The sequence below is a fragment of the Rhinolophus sinicus genome, linkage group LG10 (assembly GCF_036562045.2).
Source record: "Rhinolophus sinicus isolate RSC01 linkage group LG10, ASM3656204v1, whole genome shotgun sequence".
Classification (NCBI taxonomy): domain Eukaryota; kingdom Metazoa; phylum Chordata; class Mammalia; order Chiroptera; family Rhinolophidae; genus Rhinolophus; species Rhinolophus sinicus.
This window is the reverse complement of record NC_133759.1, coordinates 5,409,371-5,424,735: the sequence shown is the minus strand read 5'-3', so window position 1 is coordinate 5,424,735 and position 15,365 is coordinate 5,409,371. Positions and strand designations below refer to the sequence as shown.

At 40.1% G+C, this 15,365-nt stretch overlaps 1 protein-coding gene across 10 annotated transcripts in view; it reads left to right on the top strand.

Annotated features, from left to right (window-relative positions):
* The window catches only part of DOCK3 (dedicator of cytokinesis 3), a 292,122-nt gene that overhangs the window by 225,331 nt on the left and 51,426 nt on the right, over window positions 1-15,365 (top strand). For 8 of the 10 annotated variants that reach the window (XM_074312252.1, XM_074312248.1, XM_074312251.1 and 5 more), the window contains 3 exons: window positions 1,070-1,216; window positions 3,765-3,863; window positions 12,843-12,937. In XM_074312252.1, coding sequence (XP_074168353.1) covers window positions 1,070-1,216; window positions 3,765-3,863; window positions 12,843-12,937 — 341 coding nt within the window. The remainder of the gene's footprint in view (window positions 1-1,069; window positions 1,217-3,764; window positions 3,864-12,842; window positions 12,938-15,365) is intronic. The other 2 variants (XM_074312249.1, XM_074312255.1) reach the window with 2 other exon arrangements.

Below are 15,365 nucleotides of genomic sequence, written 5' to 3'. Positions count from 1 at the left end.
AGACAGCCTGGTTGTATTTGTGCGCTAGAGAGTTGGGTGCAATTAGTTGGTTACAACTAGTCAGAGGGATGTCACAGGTAAGAGTGTTACTGTCAGTTCAACAGATGAGAACACGCGTTGTTCATGAGGAATGGGGCACAGTGGACTTGTACTGAATGGGCCGATAGGGGTTGGATGCAATCTAAGCTCCATGAGAGCAGAGGTATTACCTACCCCGTTCACCTCTGTATACTCAGGTTTTCAAACAGTGACTGACACATGATTAATGCTTAATGAATGACGGACTGATGGATGGGTGGACAGATGGACATTTGCCTGGAGAAGGGGCACTAGGCATCTCTTTGTGAGATAATTAAAATCAAGCTACAGGATTTGGGATTTAATGTGAGAGGTCTACGAAAGGGTAGCGTAAACTCTTCGGAAAGTCAGAGCCGGGTGGCTGGGAAGGAGCTCTGCGTGAGGAGGCGTGCTCCATCGTGTCTGCGAGGCTGTTCGGAAAGGTGCGCTGAGACCAGAGTCCTCCAGATGGACCAGCGAACATCAGCGAGAATGCTGAGGAGCTGGAAGGGGCACGCGGGCAGAGATCGCGATGCCCCCAAGAGGAAGCATCCTCAGAAAGACAGAAACGTGTGTGCGTGAGCAGTGGTGCAGGCACTGCCCACATCCGGGGTACGAATACTTCAGCATTTTCTCAGCATGTTAGTCAGCAGTGTTGTGCTTTCTCCTGACATTTCTAGGGAAGTTCAAGATGGCCTTTAACTCAGGACCCTCGCTTCTGTCCTGTGTATTGAAATTAATGTGTCTGCCTGCAGTTCAGAATTGCGGGTGTCAAGGTGGTGCTGGCTTAGGGGAGACCCCAGCCACCATAGCAGGGCGTCAGCGGCAGGTTCCTCACCTCCTCTCAGAGCTGTTGCCCGGGTGCCTTGACACTGCACACTAGTGAGGCTGAGCGCGGTGCTGAGATGCCTGACCGAAGACCACTCGTGACGTGGCTGACTTAGTAAGTACTGCCAGCTGCCTGTCAGCGTGGCCTGGTGCTAATAGTGTGTTCTCTCGCTGCTCGCTCCAGGAGGCAGATGTCATGGAGGAGGTAGAAATGATGGTGGAGAGCCTCCTGGACGTGCTCTTGCAGACTCTGCTCACCATCATGAGCAAATCGCACGCTCAGGAGGCGGTAAGAGGGCAGCGGTGCCCGCAGTGCACAGCCGAGATCACTGTTAGTAACTAACATTCAGGTTTTCTTGCTTTCTTTTCTAACCTGGGACTCCTCCACACCCACCCCACGTCACCATCGCACCACCTTCATCTCAGCCCCCTTTCCTGCATGGTTGTCAGCATGCTGACCCCTTCCCTTCTCCCCTCTGACCTCCACCTCCCCTCTGAAGGCTCTAGAAGTCTAAAAGTCGTGCTCTCAGGAGTTTACTGAAGGGCAGATTCAGGAAAGCGTCTTGTTCTGTCTTCCTCACACTGTCTTCGTCGGCCTTCGCCTTTCAGCCAAGTCGTTATGATGTGGGATGCAATAGAGATATAATAAGAAGTAGGACGAGGTCGAAGGTGAAAAACAGACTATTCCTTCTAGGAAAGGCTCTCCAAAATGATGTGCACGGCAGAATAATTTTCTCAGAATTTGCTTGAATCTACAGATTAGTTGTTTGCATCCAGTGTTTGTTTCTCAATGTCTAGAAAAATGTGGTGAGGTAGACTTGCACTGGCATTACGCATCAGTGATCTCGCGGTATCTAATGAGAAGAGAAAGCGACTGGACAGCCTCTCCAGATGGGCAGAGAGGCAGCCCCCAGCACCCCCACTCCTATAACCAGACTGGGCTTCTTGGCCCTGATGTTGGAACATGGTAAACAGATTGCATGGAACCTTCCAGTTGGCAGGTAGGAGATGACAGTGATCTCTCTGAAGAAAACCCTCTGTGGGAGCAAGCCCAGCTCCATCCAGTATGCCAGGGCGAGCAGGGAGCACAGAGAGAGAGCAGGCCTGCCTGCTGGAGCCCAGGTCTTGGAGAGGAGGTCGGCTGTCTTAGGGCTCCTGGGAGGGCACTCTCACTGCAGGTCAAAACGTAAGCACCCTGGCACGTCCTGGCAACCCATCCTTCTAACCAACCACGACACGATGCGTGCCATAGGCCAGACCCTGCGCCGTGCCCTTTACAAAGACTAACTCATTTAGCAATACTAACGAAGTGATGCATTTTATATAGATTTAATGAAGATGATACTTATTAAGCACTTCTTTGTATATTGGATTTTTCCCTTAAATGCTTTGTATACATTAATTCATCTGATCCTCACAACAAATCTATGAATTATGGCTTACTCCCATTTTTCAGATAAAACTGAGGTTCACGTATCATGCCTATATTTTAGATACATGTATGTATAGTACTTTCATGGGTCTAGAAAGGATTTGAGAGACTGAAAAACTTGTCAAATTCTCATGAAGTTAAAAATATTTGAAAATTTTCCAGCTGAAGTAGTTCTCCTCCATTCCTTCTGAGGAGTCAGTCTTCTAAGAGAAGGCTATGCCAAAGATTGCTGAGATGGTGGAAGTCTTGGGAGTCCTTAAAGCAGGCTTTTCTTCATGGACCCCAGTTGGAACTTGAAGAAAATTTAAACTCATTTTTTATCCTTAAGTTTGTACTTGTCTTAAAGTCCATGGTTCGTCTTCTCATACAGATCAGTTTTGAGTCCTCTGCTTCCCAGACAGTTATGTTGATCTACCGTGTTTCCCCGAAAATAAGACCTAGTCAGACAATCAGCTCTAATGTGTCTTTTGGAGCAAAAATTAATATAAGACATGATCTTATTTTACTATGATATAAAACCCGGTCCTACATAAGACTGGTTCTTATTTTACTATAAGACCCGGTATACAATACAATACAATACAATACAGTACAGTACAGTACAGTACAGTACAGTACAGTACAATACAATACAATACAATACAATACAATACAATACAATACAATACAATACAATACAATACAATACAATACAATACAATACAATATACAATACAATACAATACAATACAATACAATACAATACAATACAATACAATACAATACAATACAATACAATACAATACAATACAATACAATACAATACAATACAATACAATACAATACAATACAATACAATACAATACAATACAATACAAAATATAATAATATAATATACCCGGTCTTATATTAATTTTTGCTCCAAAAGACACATTAGAGCTGATTGTCTGGCTAGGTCTTATTTTCGGGGAAACGGTACTGTGTTCCATCTGCTTGCTCCAATAACCACTTGTAAGCTCTGGGAGGTTCCCAGGGAGATCCTTGTAGAAGGACCCAGCAGGATGGGCAGAGTCCAAATTCTGTCCAGAGAAGGACAAGCACCTTGACCCAAGTTACCCCTGCAGACTTTAGTACAGTACCCTGGCAACAGGTAGTGACAAAGAACTATGTACCTAAAACTTTCCTAGGAAAAGAACTAGAATATCTGTCTCATTTTGCTGTACTTCTTTGTTACAGGTTAAGGTTTTTCAATTAACCCCATGCTGCGGAAGTCTTACTAAAACTCCCAAGCCCTCCAGGCTTCCCTTAGGAGAAAAGAAAACTCATTTTCAGGGCCAGCGTTGTCCTCTTCCCTTTCATGATCATTGGGGCCATCTCAGACCCTTCCTTCTGTCCTTGCCCTCTGTGGATTGGGGGGACACAGCCCTGGTGATTGTCTGTGCTAAGTGTGTTTTGGGTTGGTCCCCAGGGTGAGTACGTGTCCTGCCTTCTCTCGCTGCTCCGCCAGATGTGTGACACCCATTACCAGCATCTCCTGGACAACTTCCAGAGCAAAGATGAACTCAAGGTAGGCAGCCAAACGCTGATCTGTCACCCAGGAAAGGAAGCATGTGGCTAAGACCACCCAGGGGCTTTCCCCCGGCCAGGGGGCGAGTGCAAGTGACCAAAGCTGCCAAGGGTGTAGGAATCATCAGCCCTACTTTATAGCTGACCGAATGGCTTCCAGAAGCTGACAGCCAACAATGTTCCCATATAGCCAGACCCCAGTAACACTGGCAGGTTTTCCCTGATTGGTAACCTGCCTGTGACCATGTACCTCTATGAGAAGCTACTCTGGGCCACACTGGATGTTAGCAAACCAGGGCTCCTCCCTCCCTTATGAACTCAGTAGTCGCCTCACATTTTGCCCTTGCAAACCAAGCTTCACTGTTTAATAACTATAATAATGGTGACAACTTTTCTTCATTAAATGTTTTTCTGGAAGATACCTGTAAAGAGCAAAAGTAAGTACTGCCCATTGGCTGCCAGACTCTGCATCTGGAGAATTGAGGGGCAGATAGTCTGAGAAATGGGCCCATGATGCAAATGACAGGAGGACATTCCCAAGTTCCACAAGGTGTCAGCTGCTGACAGACTCCTGGGGCTTGTGTCTTTGCATTCAAACGTACTGCCCAGTTCACCCCTGGATAAAGGAGTTATTGCAGATCTAGCTCTGTGCTCTGCCTCCATTCAGAGCCGTCACTTGCATTCCATAGTAATGCATCACACTGTTTTCCATTTGTGTGATCTTTATTAATCATACTGTATCAATTAATAAGCACCAGTTGTCACTTTCTGGTGTCTGATCCTATCTGCCTTTCCACAGACATGGGTCTCTGCAAACTGTTGTCATTAACTCAGTGTAGTGAGGTCAGCCTGTCTTCTCAGAGAGATGGACTTGACAACCCTTGAAGCAAACCAAAAGTTAGCCAGAGCCCAGAGCTCACATCCAGGTCAAGCAGTTTGAGCTGGGGTGTGGAGCCTGAAAATCCAGTCTTGGCTGTTCTAGACCATTTGTGTGTGTGTGTGTGTTGTACTAACTGATTCTCAGTCAGAAGCTCAGGCTAGTATTGTTCTCTTGCTTTTTAATTAAATGGTTATTTTTATCATAGCAATATGTATGCATAATTTTAAAAGCCAAAGCATATGACATATCTTACAACATAGAGCAGTGGTTCCCTTTGCTCAACCTGACGCATGTCCAGTGTCCAGTCCCTACTCCCCAAAGGCAGCCACTTAGAACTCGCTTGTTAAGTAGCTTCTGCTGCCATTTTTAAATTCATAATTGTTATTATCTGTTTTCTTCTTCCCATGGAAAAGGAGGCTGAGTCTCCTGAATGATTCCTCTCTCACACATACATGTCTTTCCTCTCATTCCTCCAGTGTAATTTGCATACGTTTTTGTTTAATGTGATACCCACTCTTCTTCATTACACTTAGGTGAGTACTGTGGTGAGCCAAGAGCGGTACTGTCACACTTCCTTTCTTGTAAATTTTTTTGTTTTTCCTGGTATTAACTGCCTCTTTTGTTATTTGCTTGGTTTGGTTTTCACATCTGGCTAGGATTTCCTACTTTATCATCTCTGTGATAGACCTCTTCTCCCAACTTTCCTCATGGTATCTGTCAGATACTGTCAGTTCTTTTTTTTCTTTTTCCTGGAGACTTGCTCTGTTTTTATTTATTTAGGTCTCCTTCATGTTAGAGATTCCCTCCTCTACGTAGAGACTCTTGGAAATCAGTTTGGGTCTAAAAGCGAAGTCCTTTGGGGCTGATTAGAAACTCTGTGTGTACAGGGCTTGTCTCCAGCAGGCTTCCCTGTAGACGACTGAAGATGGTCTGGCCATTTGGTCTGAGCGTGCTCTAACTCCTGTGTCTGTTAGCCTGTTTCCTCAGAGAAGAATCCTTTACCCCTCCTACGGATGGAGGAGCCTGCCAATATTTGGGGAACCAAATAGGAAAAGGAGGCTGGGAGTCTTCAGTTCAGCAGGTAAACGTTTCATCAGTGCCTGTTTTCATTTTGGCACCTCGGCCCTCAGCTGTTCCTGTATCCTTGAGTACAGATCATCAGTGATCAACTACTCCAGAGACCGGCCCTCAGCCTTCTGCCAGAGGGGAAAGGCTGGGCACCTAGCACCGTGAGATGGCAGAAGCGATCTTGGAAAGACTGTAAACCTGTCCTCCTGTTTTTAGCCCACATACCCCAGTCCCACTGAACTCCTGGTGAGGCCTCCCATTTCACAGATTCTTGCTTTCTGTTGCTATCACCTCCAAAGGCTCTTGGCTGTCAGCTTCCTCCAGTATACTAAATCAGTTACCATGAAAGCTTTCAAAATTTGTTGACCTCTTTTATATTCTCTCCTGTTTTCTTTGTCTCTGTGAACATATGTATTTCTGTTGCTTGACTCTCGTTTCAGAGAATTTGAGGAGAAACAGAGATGAGGAAGCGTGTAGTCCACCACTTTGAATATGGAGTTCTGTACATGTGTTCTTTTTTTATGACAGCATTATCAAGATATAATTTGCATACCGTAAAATTCACACTTTTTATCTACAATTCAGTGTCTCTGATTATATCCCTCTTAAAAGACTTACAAATAGTGAGATGAAGTTAATAATTTAAAACTTCCCACAAAGAAAAGCCCAAGACTAGATGGTTTAATTGGTGAACTCTACCAAATTTTTAAAGAAATATTAATACCAATTATTCACAAACACTTCCAAAAAATAAAACAGAAAGAACACTTCCCAAATCACTTTATAAGGTCAATTTTACCCTGAAACGAAAACCAAAGACATCACAAGAAAAGCAAACTACAGACCGATATCCATTATGAGCATAAAGGCAAGAATCCAGAGCAAAATACTAGCAAACTGAATCCAGCAACATAGTCAAAGAATTATACACCGTGATCAAGAGGGGTTTATCCCAGAAATACAAGGTTGGCTTAACATATGACAATTAATCGATGTAATACACTATTAAATAGAATAAAGGACAAAACCATGATCATCTTATGGATGTAAAAAAATTTTTTTTAAAATCCACCAATTTTTCATGATGAAATCATGCAACAAACTACAAATAGAAGGGAACTTCTTTAAGCTGATAAAGGGCATCTATGAAAAACCCACAGGTAACATCATACTTAACAAAAAACTGAGTGCTGTCCTGTTAAGATCAGGAACAAGAGAAAGATACCTACTCCAACCAGTTGTATTTTTTATACTGGAGGCTCTACCTGGGGCAATTAGGCATAAGAAAGAAATAAGAGACATGCATATTAGAAAGGAAGAAGTAACACTATATCCTCAAATGACATGATTTTATATACAGCAAATCCTAAGGCATCAATGGAAACACTATCAGAAGTAATAAACAAGTTCGGAAAGGTTGCAGGATACATGACTGATATACAAAAATCAATTATATTTCTTTTCACTAACAAGCACAATCCAAAAATGAAATTAACAAAACAGTTCAATTTACAATAGCATCAAAATAAATTAAGTAATTAAAAAAAATTAAAGAAGACCTAAACAAATGGAAAGGCACCCATGTTCATGGAATGGAGCACTTAATATTGTTAAGATGACAGTATTTCACAAAGTGATCTACAGGTTTGATACAAGACCTCTCAGGGTTCCAGCTGCCTTTTTGCAGACATTGACAATCTGCTTCATAATTCATAGGGAAATGTAAGGGGCTCAGAATAGCCAAACAGTCTTGAAAAGGAAAACAAAACTGGAGGGTTCACACTTCCCAGTTTTAAAACTTACAACAAAATAACAGTAGTCAAGATTGGCACTAGCATAAAGATAGATTTATAGATCAATAGAATTGGATTGAGAATCCAAAAATAAACTATATATCTATCTATGGTCAATTGATATATATATATAGATGGTCAATTGATATATATATCTATGATATATATGTGTGTGTATATATATATATATATGTATATATATATATATGTATATACACACACACACATATCTATATACATATATGGTCAATTGATGTTCAACAATGGTGCAAAGACAACTCAATGAGGAAGAAGAGTCTTTTCAACAAATGGTGCTGGGACTTTGTATCTACATGCAAAAGAATGAAGTAGTAGCTGTACCTCACACCATATAAAAAAATTAAAGGGCACAATAGACCTAAATATAAGAGCTAAAGTATAGTCCTCAAAGAAGGAGACAAAGGATATCTTTATGTCCTTGGGTTTAGCAGTGGTTCTTAGATACGAAACCAAAAACAAGCAACAAGAGAAAAAATAGGTAAGTTACACTTCATCAAAGTTAAAAACTTTTATATTCCAAAGGACACCATCAAGAAAGTGATAGAAAACCTACAGAATGAAAGAAAATATTGGCAAATGATATATGTAGTAAAGGACGTCTATCTAAAATACATAAAGAACTCTTACAACTCAACAATAAAAGATAACCCAATTAAAAAATGGGCAAAGGATTTTAATAGACATTTCCCCAAAGAAGCACACTTGAAAAGATGTTCAACATCATTAGTCATTAGGGAAATGCAAATCAAAATCACAATAAGATACCACTTCCATTTTCTTTTTTTTTTTTTTTTCCACTTCATTTTCAAAGTGGATGTAATCAAAAAGACAAATATTGGTATTCTAATCTAAACATTTAGTAGAATTCACCAGTGAAGCCATCTAGTCCTGTACTTTTCTTCATGTGAAGCTTTTTAATTAAAATTTGATCTCTTCACTTATAGGTCTAGTCAGATTTTCTGTTTCTTATTACTTGAATGAATTTTGGTAATTTGTATCTAAGAATTTGCCCATTTTATTTAGGTTATATAATTTTTGGCATGCATTTGTTCATAGTCGACTCTCACAATCCTTTATAGTTCTGTAACATCAGTAATAAGGTCTCTTCTTTCATCCCCAATTTTAGTAATGTGAGTCTTCTCTGTCTCTTTTTTTCATGGTCAGTCAACTAAATTTGTCAATTTTGTCGATCTTTTCAAAGAATCAACTTCTGATTCATTTTTTCCTCTGTTTTTCTATTCTCTAATTTATTCATGCCATAATTTTTATTCTCTTCCTTCTGCTTAGTTTGCTCTTTAGGCTTAGTTTGCTCTTCTTTTTCTAGTTTCTTAAGGTCTAACGTAGGTTATTGATTTGAGATCTTTCTTCCTTTCAATAGAGGTACAACAGCTATAAGCTTTAGATTAATCCCATGAGTTTTGATTTGATGTGTTTTCATTTTTATTAATCTCAAAATGTTTCCTAATTTCCCTTGTGGGTTCTATTTTGACGTGTTGGTTATTTGGGGGTGTACTGTTTAATTCCACATGTTTTTTTATTTTCCCAAATTTCCTTTTGTTACTAATTTCTGACTCTCTTCCATAGTGGTTGGAGAACATGCTTTATGTGATTTCAATTTTAAATTTATTGCAGCTTTCTTTGTGGCCTAGCATATGGTCTATTCCTAGAGAAGAGAATACATATATTCTTCTATGAGTATTTGAGAAGACTGTATGTATTCTGCTGCTATTGGATAGGGTGTACTATAGATTCCTGTTAGGGTTAGTTAGTTTCTAGTATTGTTCAATATTTATTTTTCTTCACTGATCCTTCTATTTAGTTGTTCTATTCATTATTAAAAGCGGTGTAGTGAAGTCTCCAACTAGCACTGTTGAATTGTCTTTTTTCTTTCAATTCTGTTGAGTTTTGCTTCATGTGTTTTGAAGCTCTGTTTTAAGTGCATATATGTTTATAACGATGTCTTCCAGGTATATTGGCCCTTTTATCATTGTAAAATATTCTTTTTTGTCTCTAATAATTATTTTTAAAGTCTATATTGTTTGATGTTAATATAGCCACACCAGTTCTCTTTTGGGTTCTGTTTTCATTGTATTTTTCTCTTATTTTCAATATCTTTGTGTCTTTGAATCTCAAGTATATATCTTGTAGACAACATATAATTGGATTGTGCTTATTATTTTTCCATTCTTCCTATCTCTGCCTTTTTATTGGAATGTTTAAATTAATTTACATTTATTGTAATTACCAATAAATTAGAATTTACATTCGCCATTTTCTATTTGTTTTATATCTGTATTATGTCTTCTTTGTTTCTCTATTCTTCCATTTCTGCCTTTTTATGTTAAATATTTTTAGTGTGCCATTTTAATTCCCTCATTGTTTATTTTAGCATGTTTTTAAGTTATTTTCTTAGTGGTTGCCCTGGGAATTACAATTAACATCTTAACTTAAAATAATCTAATTTGGATTAATATCAGTTTAGTTTAGTAGTATATAAAAACTATTAAACTAATTAAACCAGTATAACTCCATTCCTTCCCCCTCCTTTGTGCTATTATTGTCATATAAATTATCTCTTTATACATTATAATCTCAACACAGTTTTATAATTATTGCTTTATGCTTTTGTCTTATAAATCGAATAGGAGAAGAATTACAAACAAACATAAATACGCGTATATGCGGTCTTTTATATTTACCTATATAGGCACCTTTCCTAGTGCTCTTTATTTTTTCATGGAGATTCGAGTTACTGCCTGGTGTCCTTTTATTTAAGTCTGAGAGACTCCCTTTAGTAGTTCTTGTAGGGAAGATCTACTAGTAACAAATTATCTCAGTTTTTTAAAAATCTGAGAATGTCTTGATTTATTCATATTTGAATAATAGTTTTGCTGGATTTAGGATTCTTGGTTGACATTCTTTCAGTACTTTGAATATGTCATTTCACTGCCTTCTGGCGTCCAGCATATGTGCTGGTAAATCACCTGTTAATCTTTATTGAGAATCATTTGTATATAATGAGTTGTTTTTCTCTTGTTGCTCTCAATATTCTTTGTTTTGGACATTTGACTGTATGTGTCTGTATGTAGATCTCTTTGGTTTTATCTTATTTGGAGTTCATTGAGCTGCTTGGATATATAGATTAGAGGGTTTCTTTCATCAAATTTGGGAAGTTTTTGACCAATATTTCTTCAAATATTTCTTTAATATTTCTTCCTCTTTATGTCTCTTTCTGATGCTCCTATTATTTATATGTTTGTGCACTTGCTGGTGTCCCACAGTTCTCTTTTGCTGTGTTCATTTTTCTTCATTTTCTTTTTTTTCTGTTCTTCTGAATAATCTCAATTGACCTATCTTTAAATTCTCTGAATCTTTCTTCTGCCAGTTCAAATCTGCTGTTGAGCCCCTAGCCCCTCCACTGAAATTTTCATTTCAGTTATAGTACTTTTCAAGTCTAGAATTCCTGTTTGATGCTTTTTAAATAATTTCTATCTATTTTATTGATATTTTCTCTTAGGTGTGCTATTGCTCTTATGCTTTCCTTCAATTCTGTTTATGTTTTTCCTTCCTTCAATTCTTTAGGCATAGTTTCCTTCAGTTCTTTGAACATATTTATAATAGCTGATTTAAAATCTTTCCTAGTAAGTCCAACATCTGAGCTACCTCAGAGAAAGTTTCTATTGACTTATTTTTTCCTGTGTATGGGCCATACTTTCCTGTTTCATTTCACATTTTGTAATTTTTTGTTGAAAACTGAACAATTTAAATAATGTCTCAACTCTGGAAATCAGATTACCTCCCTCCCCGAAAACATCCCCAGGTTTTGTTGTTGCTTTTTATTATTTTGTTGTTGATGCTAATGTTTGTTTGCTTGTTTATGGAGTGAACTTTCCGGACTAATTTTTAAATGTCTGTATTCTTTGTTGTGTGCAGCCGTTGAAGTCTTCATTCAGTTAGCTTAGTGATCAGCTAATAACTGGACAGAGACTGCCTTAAACCCATAGGTCTTCCACACTTGCTCATTGTCTCTCTGTGTGTGTTGGAGCTTGCCTTCCGTTCTCTAGCAGTTTACATTACTGCCTTAGCCGTCACTTTCTGTTTACATGGAACCTCAAAGCCAGCCAGAGGTGAGAGATTTAGCCTCTTAGGTCTTTCCTGGGAATGTGTACAGCCTTGTACACACACATGTGTGGCCTTCTAGGTTCCCAGGAATATGTCAGAGCTTTTCAAAGACCTCGAAGGATATCTCATTCCCCAGATTTTTCTTTTAAGTGTTTTGGCCATTCTCTTGTTTACCCCAACTGACATGGCTGCTTCATGTAGCTGGGATGTTAAATTATTATGGCTGATTTTTTTCAAATGCTATAGTGATAAGGCTTTTCGCACCAAGTGAGCTCTGAGTCAGGTCAAATAAGTCCTCTGAATGGGGCTTTCCTAGGTTGCTACCAAACAGATCAAAAAGTAACTGTTCCCTGGGGGTGGTGCTTTTTCAGAAGCTCCCAAACCATTTTGTCCCTTCCAGTGACCTCTAGGCTGCTGGTTTTCATTACTACTGTGGTTCCACAGCTGCTTGTTTTCAAGGCTACTATGGATGTAGGGAGAGAAAGAGCGGACAGGGGGATTGAGCAACTTAAAACACAACAAAGCTCACTGTTCCTACTGAGATTCAGCCTTTTTTTTTTTTTTTTTAATAACACTCCTTGGATTGTTACAAGCCTTTGATTAACCAGTCTTTGCCACTGTTTCATTACTTTCTTGGAAGAGCACGTTTCTGGAGGTCCTTATTCTGCCATTTCTAAAGTGTTTCTCCTGTCAATGTATTCTTAATATCCAAGAAAGCAGATTCTTAAAATCAAATACTCAGGGGCCATGACCCGAAGAATGAGACCCACCAACTCAGTTGGTTACCAGTTCATCTGGATTCTAGCCTTCCCTGTGCTTTGGGCTTTAGGCACTGGGCTGAGTGAGTACAGAGCTGCAGCTGTTCTACCCAGTTTGGATCTTCTCCTATCTGACCTGTGAGAGAGCCTAGAACTCACTCCTGTGCAGCCCTCTGAGAGAAGAGCGACTCACAGAGAGAACCAGAATCTAACACTCGGGCCACCCGTTCTCACTGTCTAGAAGTCAGGAGAGCCCTGTTGAAGAAACATGCTGCAGTGGTCGTGGTGGCGTCTCACATCAGATTTTCCTCTTGTTTCAGGAATTCCTGCTGAAGATTTTTTGTGTGTTCCGGAACCTGATGAAGATGAGTGTCTTTCCTCGGGACTGGATGGTGATGAGACTTCTCACAAGCAAGTGAGTGTAGAGGGGCCCGGCACCAACATCCACCAAGCTAAGGAGAGTGTGTGTATGTGCAAGAGAGAAAGGAAGACAGAGAGCAAGGCCAAGGCCATGGGGACAGAGAGGAGAGGGTGAAAAAAATGTTTGGAAGCACGGTCAGCAGGACTTGACCATTTACTGTAAGTTCAAGAAGAAGAAAGGGCCAAGGATAGTTTAAAAATGGAACCTAAGTGCTTGGCAGATGATGTCAGGTAAAGAAAACAAAGGATGTGAAATATAATACTCAGAGAAGGGTTCCTCCTTGAGGAACCTGTTCACCTGTTCAGTGGCCCACTGGCTTCTGTGGCTCTCTAGTTCCAGGCAGTATCCCAAGCCCTCCTCTTGATTTGATTTGTGTTGTCTGCCAGACATTGCCCGCCTCCCACAGCTAGTGCTAATTACCCACCTGAGACTTGGCTCTGAGGCTCTGACCTTTCTGACTCCGGCCACAGAATTAATTCTAAGGCTGACCCCAAATTTCCTGCCCTGTTCATATTTCTAGCCTGAGCTTCTAATTGGTAAGCCAGACAAGTGATGCAGTAAAGTGCTGTAAGGTGCTCGTCTCCCTCATTCAGGAGAAGACCATTCGGCTGCTACTCTCTAGCCTGCTGCTTCCTCCCACTGATCTGCCTTTCATGATGGCATTACGCAGGATGTAGTGAAATTATTTATGTTAGATATGTTAGCAAGATATCACATGCTCTTTCTACTTTGTACCTTTTATATAGGGCTCTTTTTTTCTTTTTACAGAACAGAAGAGTGGTTATAAATCAGGGGTGTCCAAACTTTTTTCAACGTTTTTTCACCAAGGGCCATATGCGGTAAAATACACAAATAGCCGGGCCCCTCACTCGAAGTGAAGTACATTTTGCCTCACCTGGTTTACTTAAGTAAACTAAATATATTTTTGGAATTTGTTGCGGGCCAATAAAAAATGGATTGCGGGCCGCAGTTGGCCCTCGGGCCGCAGTTTGGACACCCCTGTTATAAATAAAGTTGTACAGATACTCCCTCAAATACTGGATTTTCCATTTGCCTCCCTCTTGTTTCTATCTCTCAGCTCTACTCAGAGCACTTAGTCTCCCCAGCACATCCTGCAGGAACAGCCTCTTCTTTCAAGGCTTTTACCTTTCAAATTTGTCACCCCCTCTGCCAGTGGGTTAGTCTCTCTAATGCGCTGTTTTTGCCTTGCCCCTCTTCTGCACCAAAGCCCAGCTGGTCATTGTTAGATATACAAGGTGTGATCAAAAACTATGGTGAATGTTTAAATGTTTTAAAATTTATTACAGTGAAAGACACCTTGCCATTAATCTCAAAAGACTCCCCCTCACTTTGAACACACTTATCCTATCATTCTAACCACTTTCTGAAGCAGTTCTGTAAGTCCTCTTTCGTGAGTGTCTTTAGTTGCGCTGTCATGGCTGCCTCGATGTCCTGAATGATTTTCACTTTGGGGAAGATCCAGAAGTCTCACAGTGCCAGATCCGGTGAATAAGGTGGATGAGGACACACTGTAATGTTTTTATTTGACAGAAATTGCCGTACCGGAAGTGATGTGTGACACGGAACATTGTCATGATGGAGGATGATTTATGGCACATTTTAAAACACACTTTCTCTCAACCATAGCTGACACCCGACTAACTGCACCAAACCAGTTGAAACTTGTCACACACTGTTACTAAGGTTTGAGCCCTGCCTTTCCGTTGGATGGCACTCAGCAGCAGCATTCCCCGTATTTTGTGATCACAACAGAAAGGCTCCATGTCACATATTGCGTCTGGCATGGCAATTTCTGTCAAATAAAAACATTACGGTGTGTCCTCATCCACCTTATTCACCGGATCTGGCGCTGTGAGACTTCTGGCTCTTCCCTAAAGTCAAAATAACCATGAAAGGTAAACATTTTGAGTCAACTTCAGGACATGGAGGCAGCCACAGCAGTGCAACTAAAGACACGAAAGAAAACTTCCAGAACTGCTTCAGAAAGTGACAGGAACGTTGGGATAAGTGTGTTTGAAGTGAGGGGGGAGTATTTTGAGGGGAATTAATGGCAATGTGTCTTTTACTGTAATATTCCCATCGTCCTTTATATGTGCCCAGACTAAAATTGAGAGTGCTATTCTAAACCAAAGGCTGGAATCAAATGAGTTATAGATGAAAATAATACTATATGACAAAAGTAGGTATTTAATAATTATAAACCCCTACTATCAAGTAAAATAATGAAATTATACTCTAAGTCCTCTGGTGAGCATCGTCTATGTTCATTACCCAAAACTCCCCAAAATACTAAAATCACCCTTTGAACTGGAAGAAACTTGAAAGAACCATCATACCCCGCCCACCCCCTTTCCTAGGCAGAGAAAAGAGCCCAGAGAGAAGAACTAGTACCAAGGCCAGG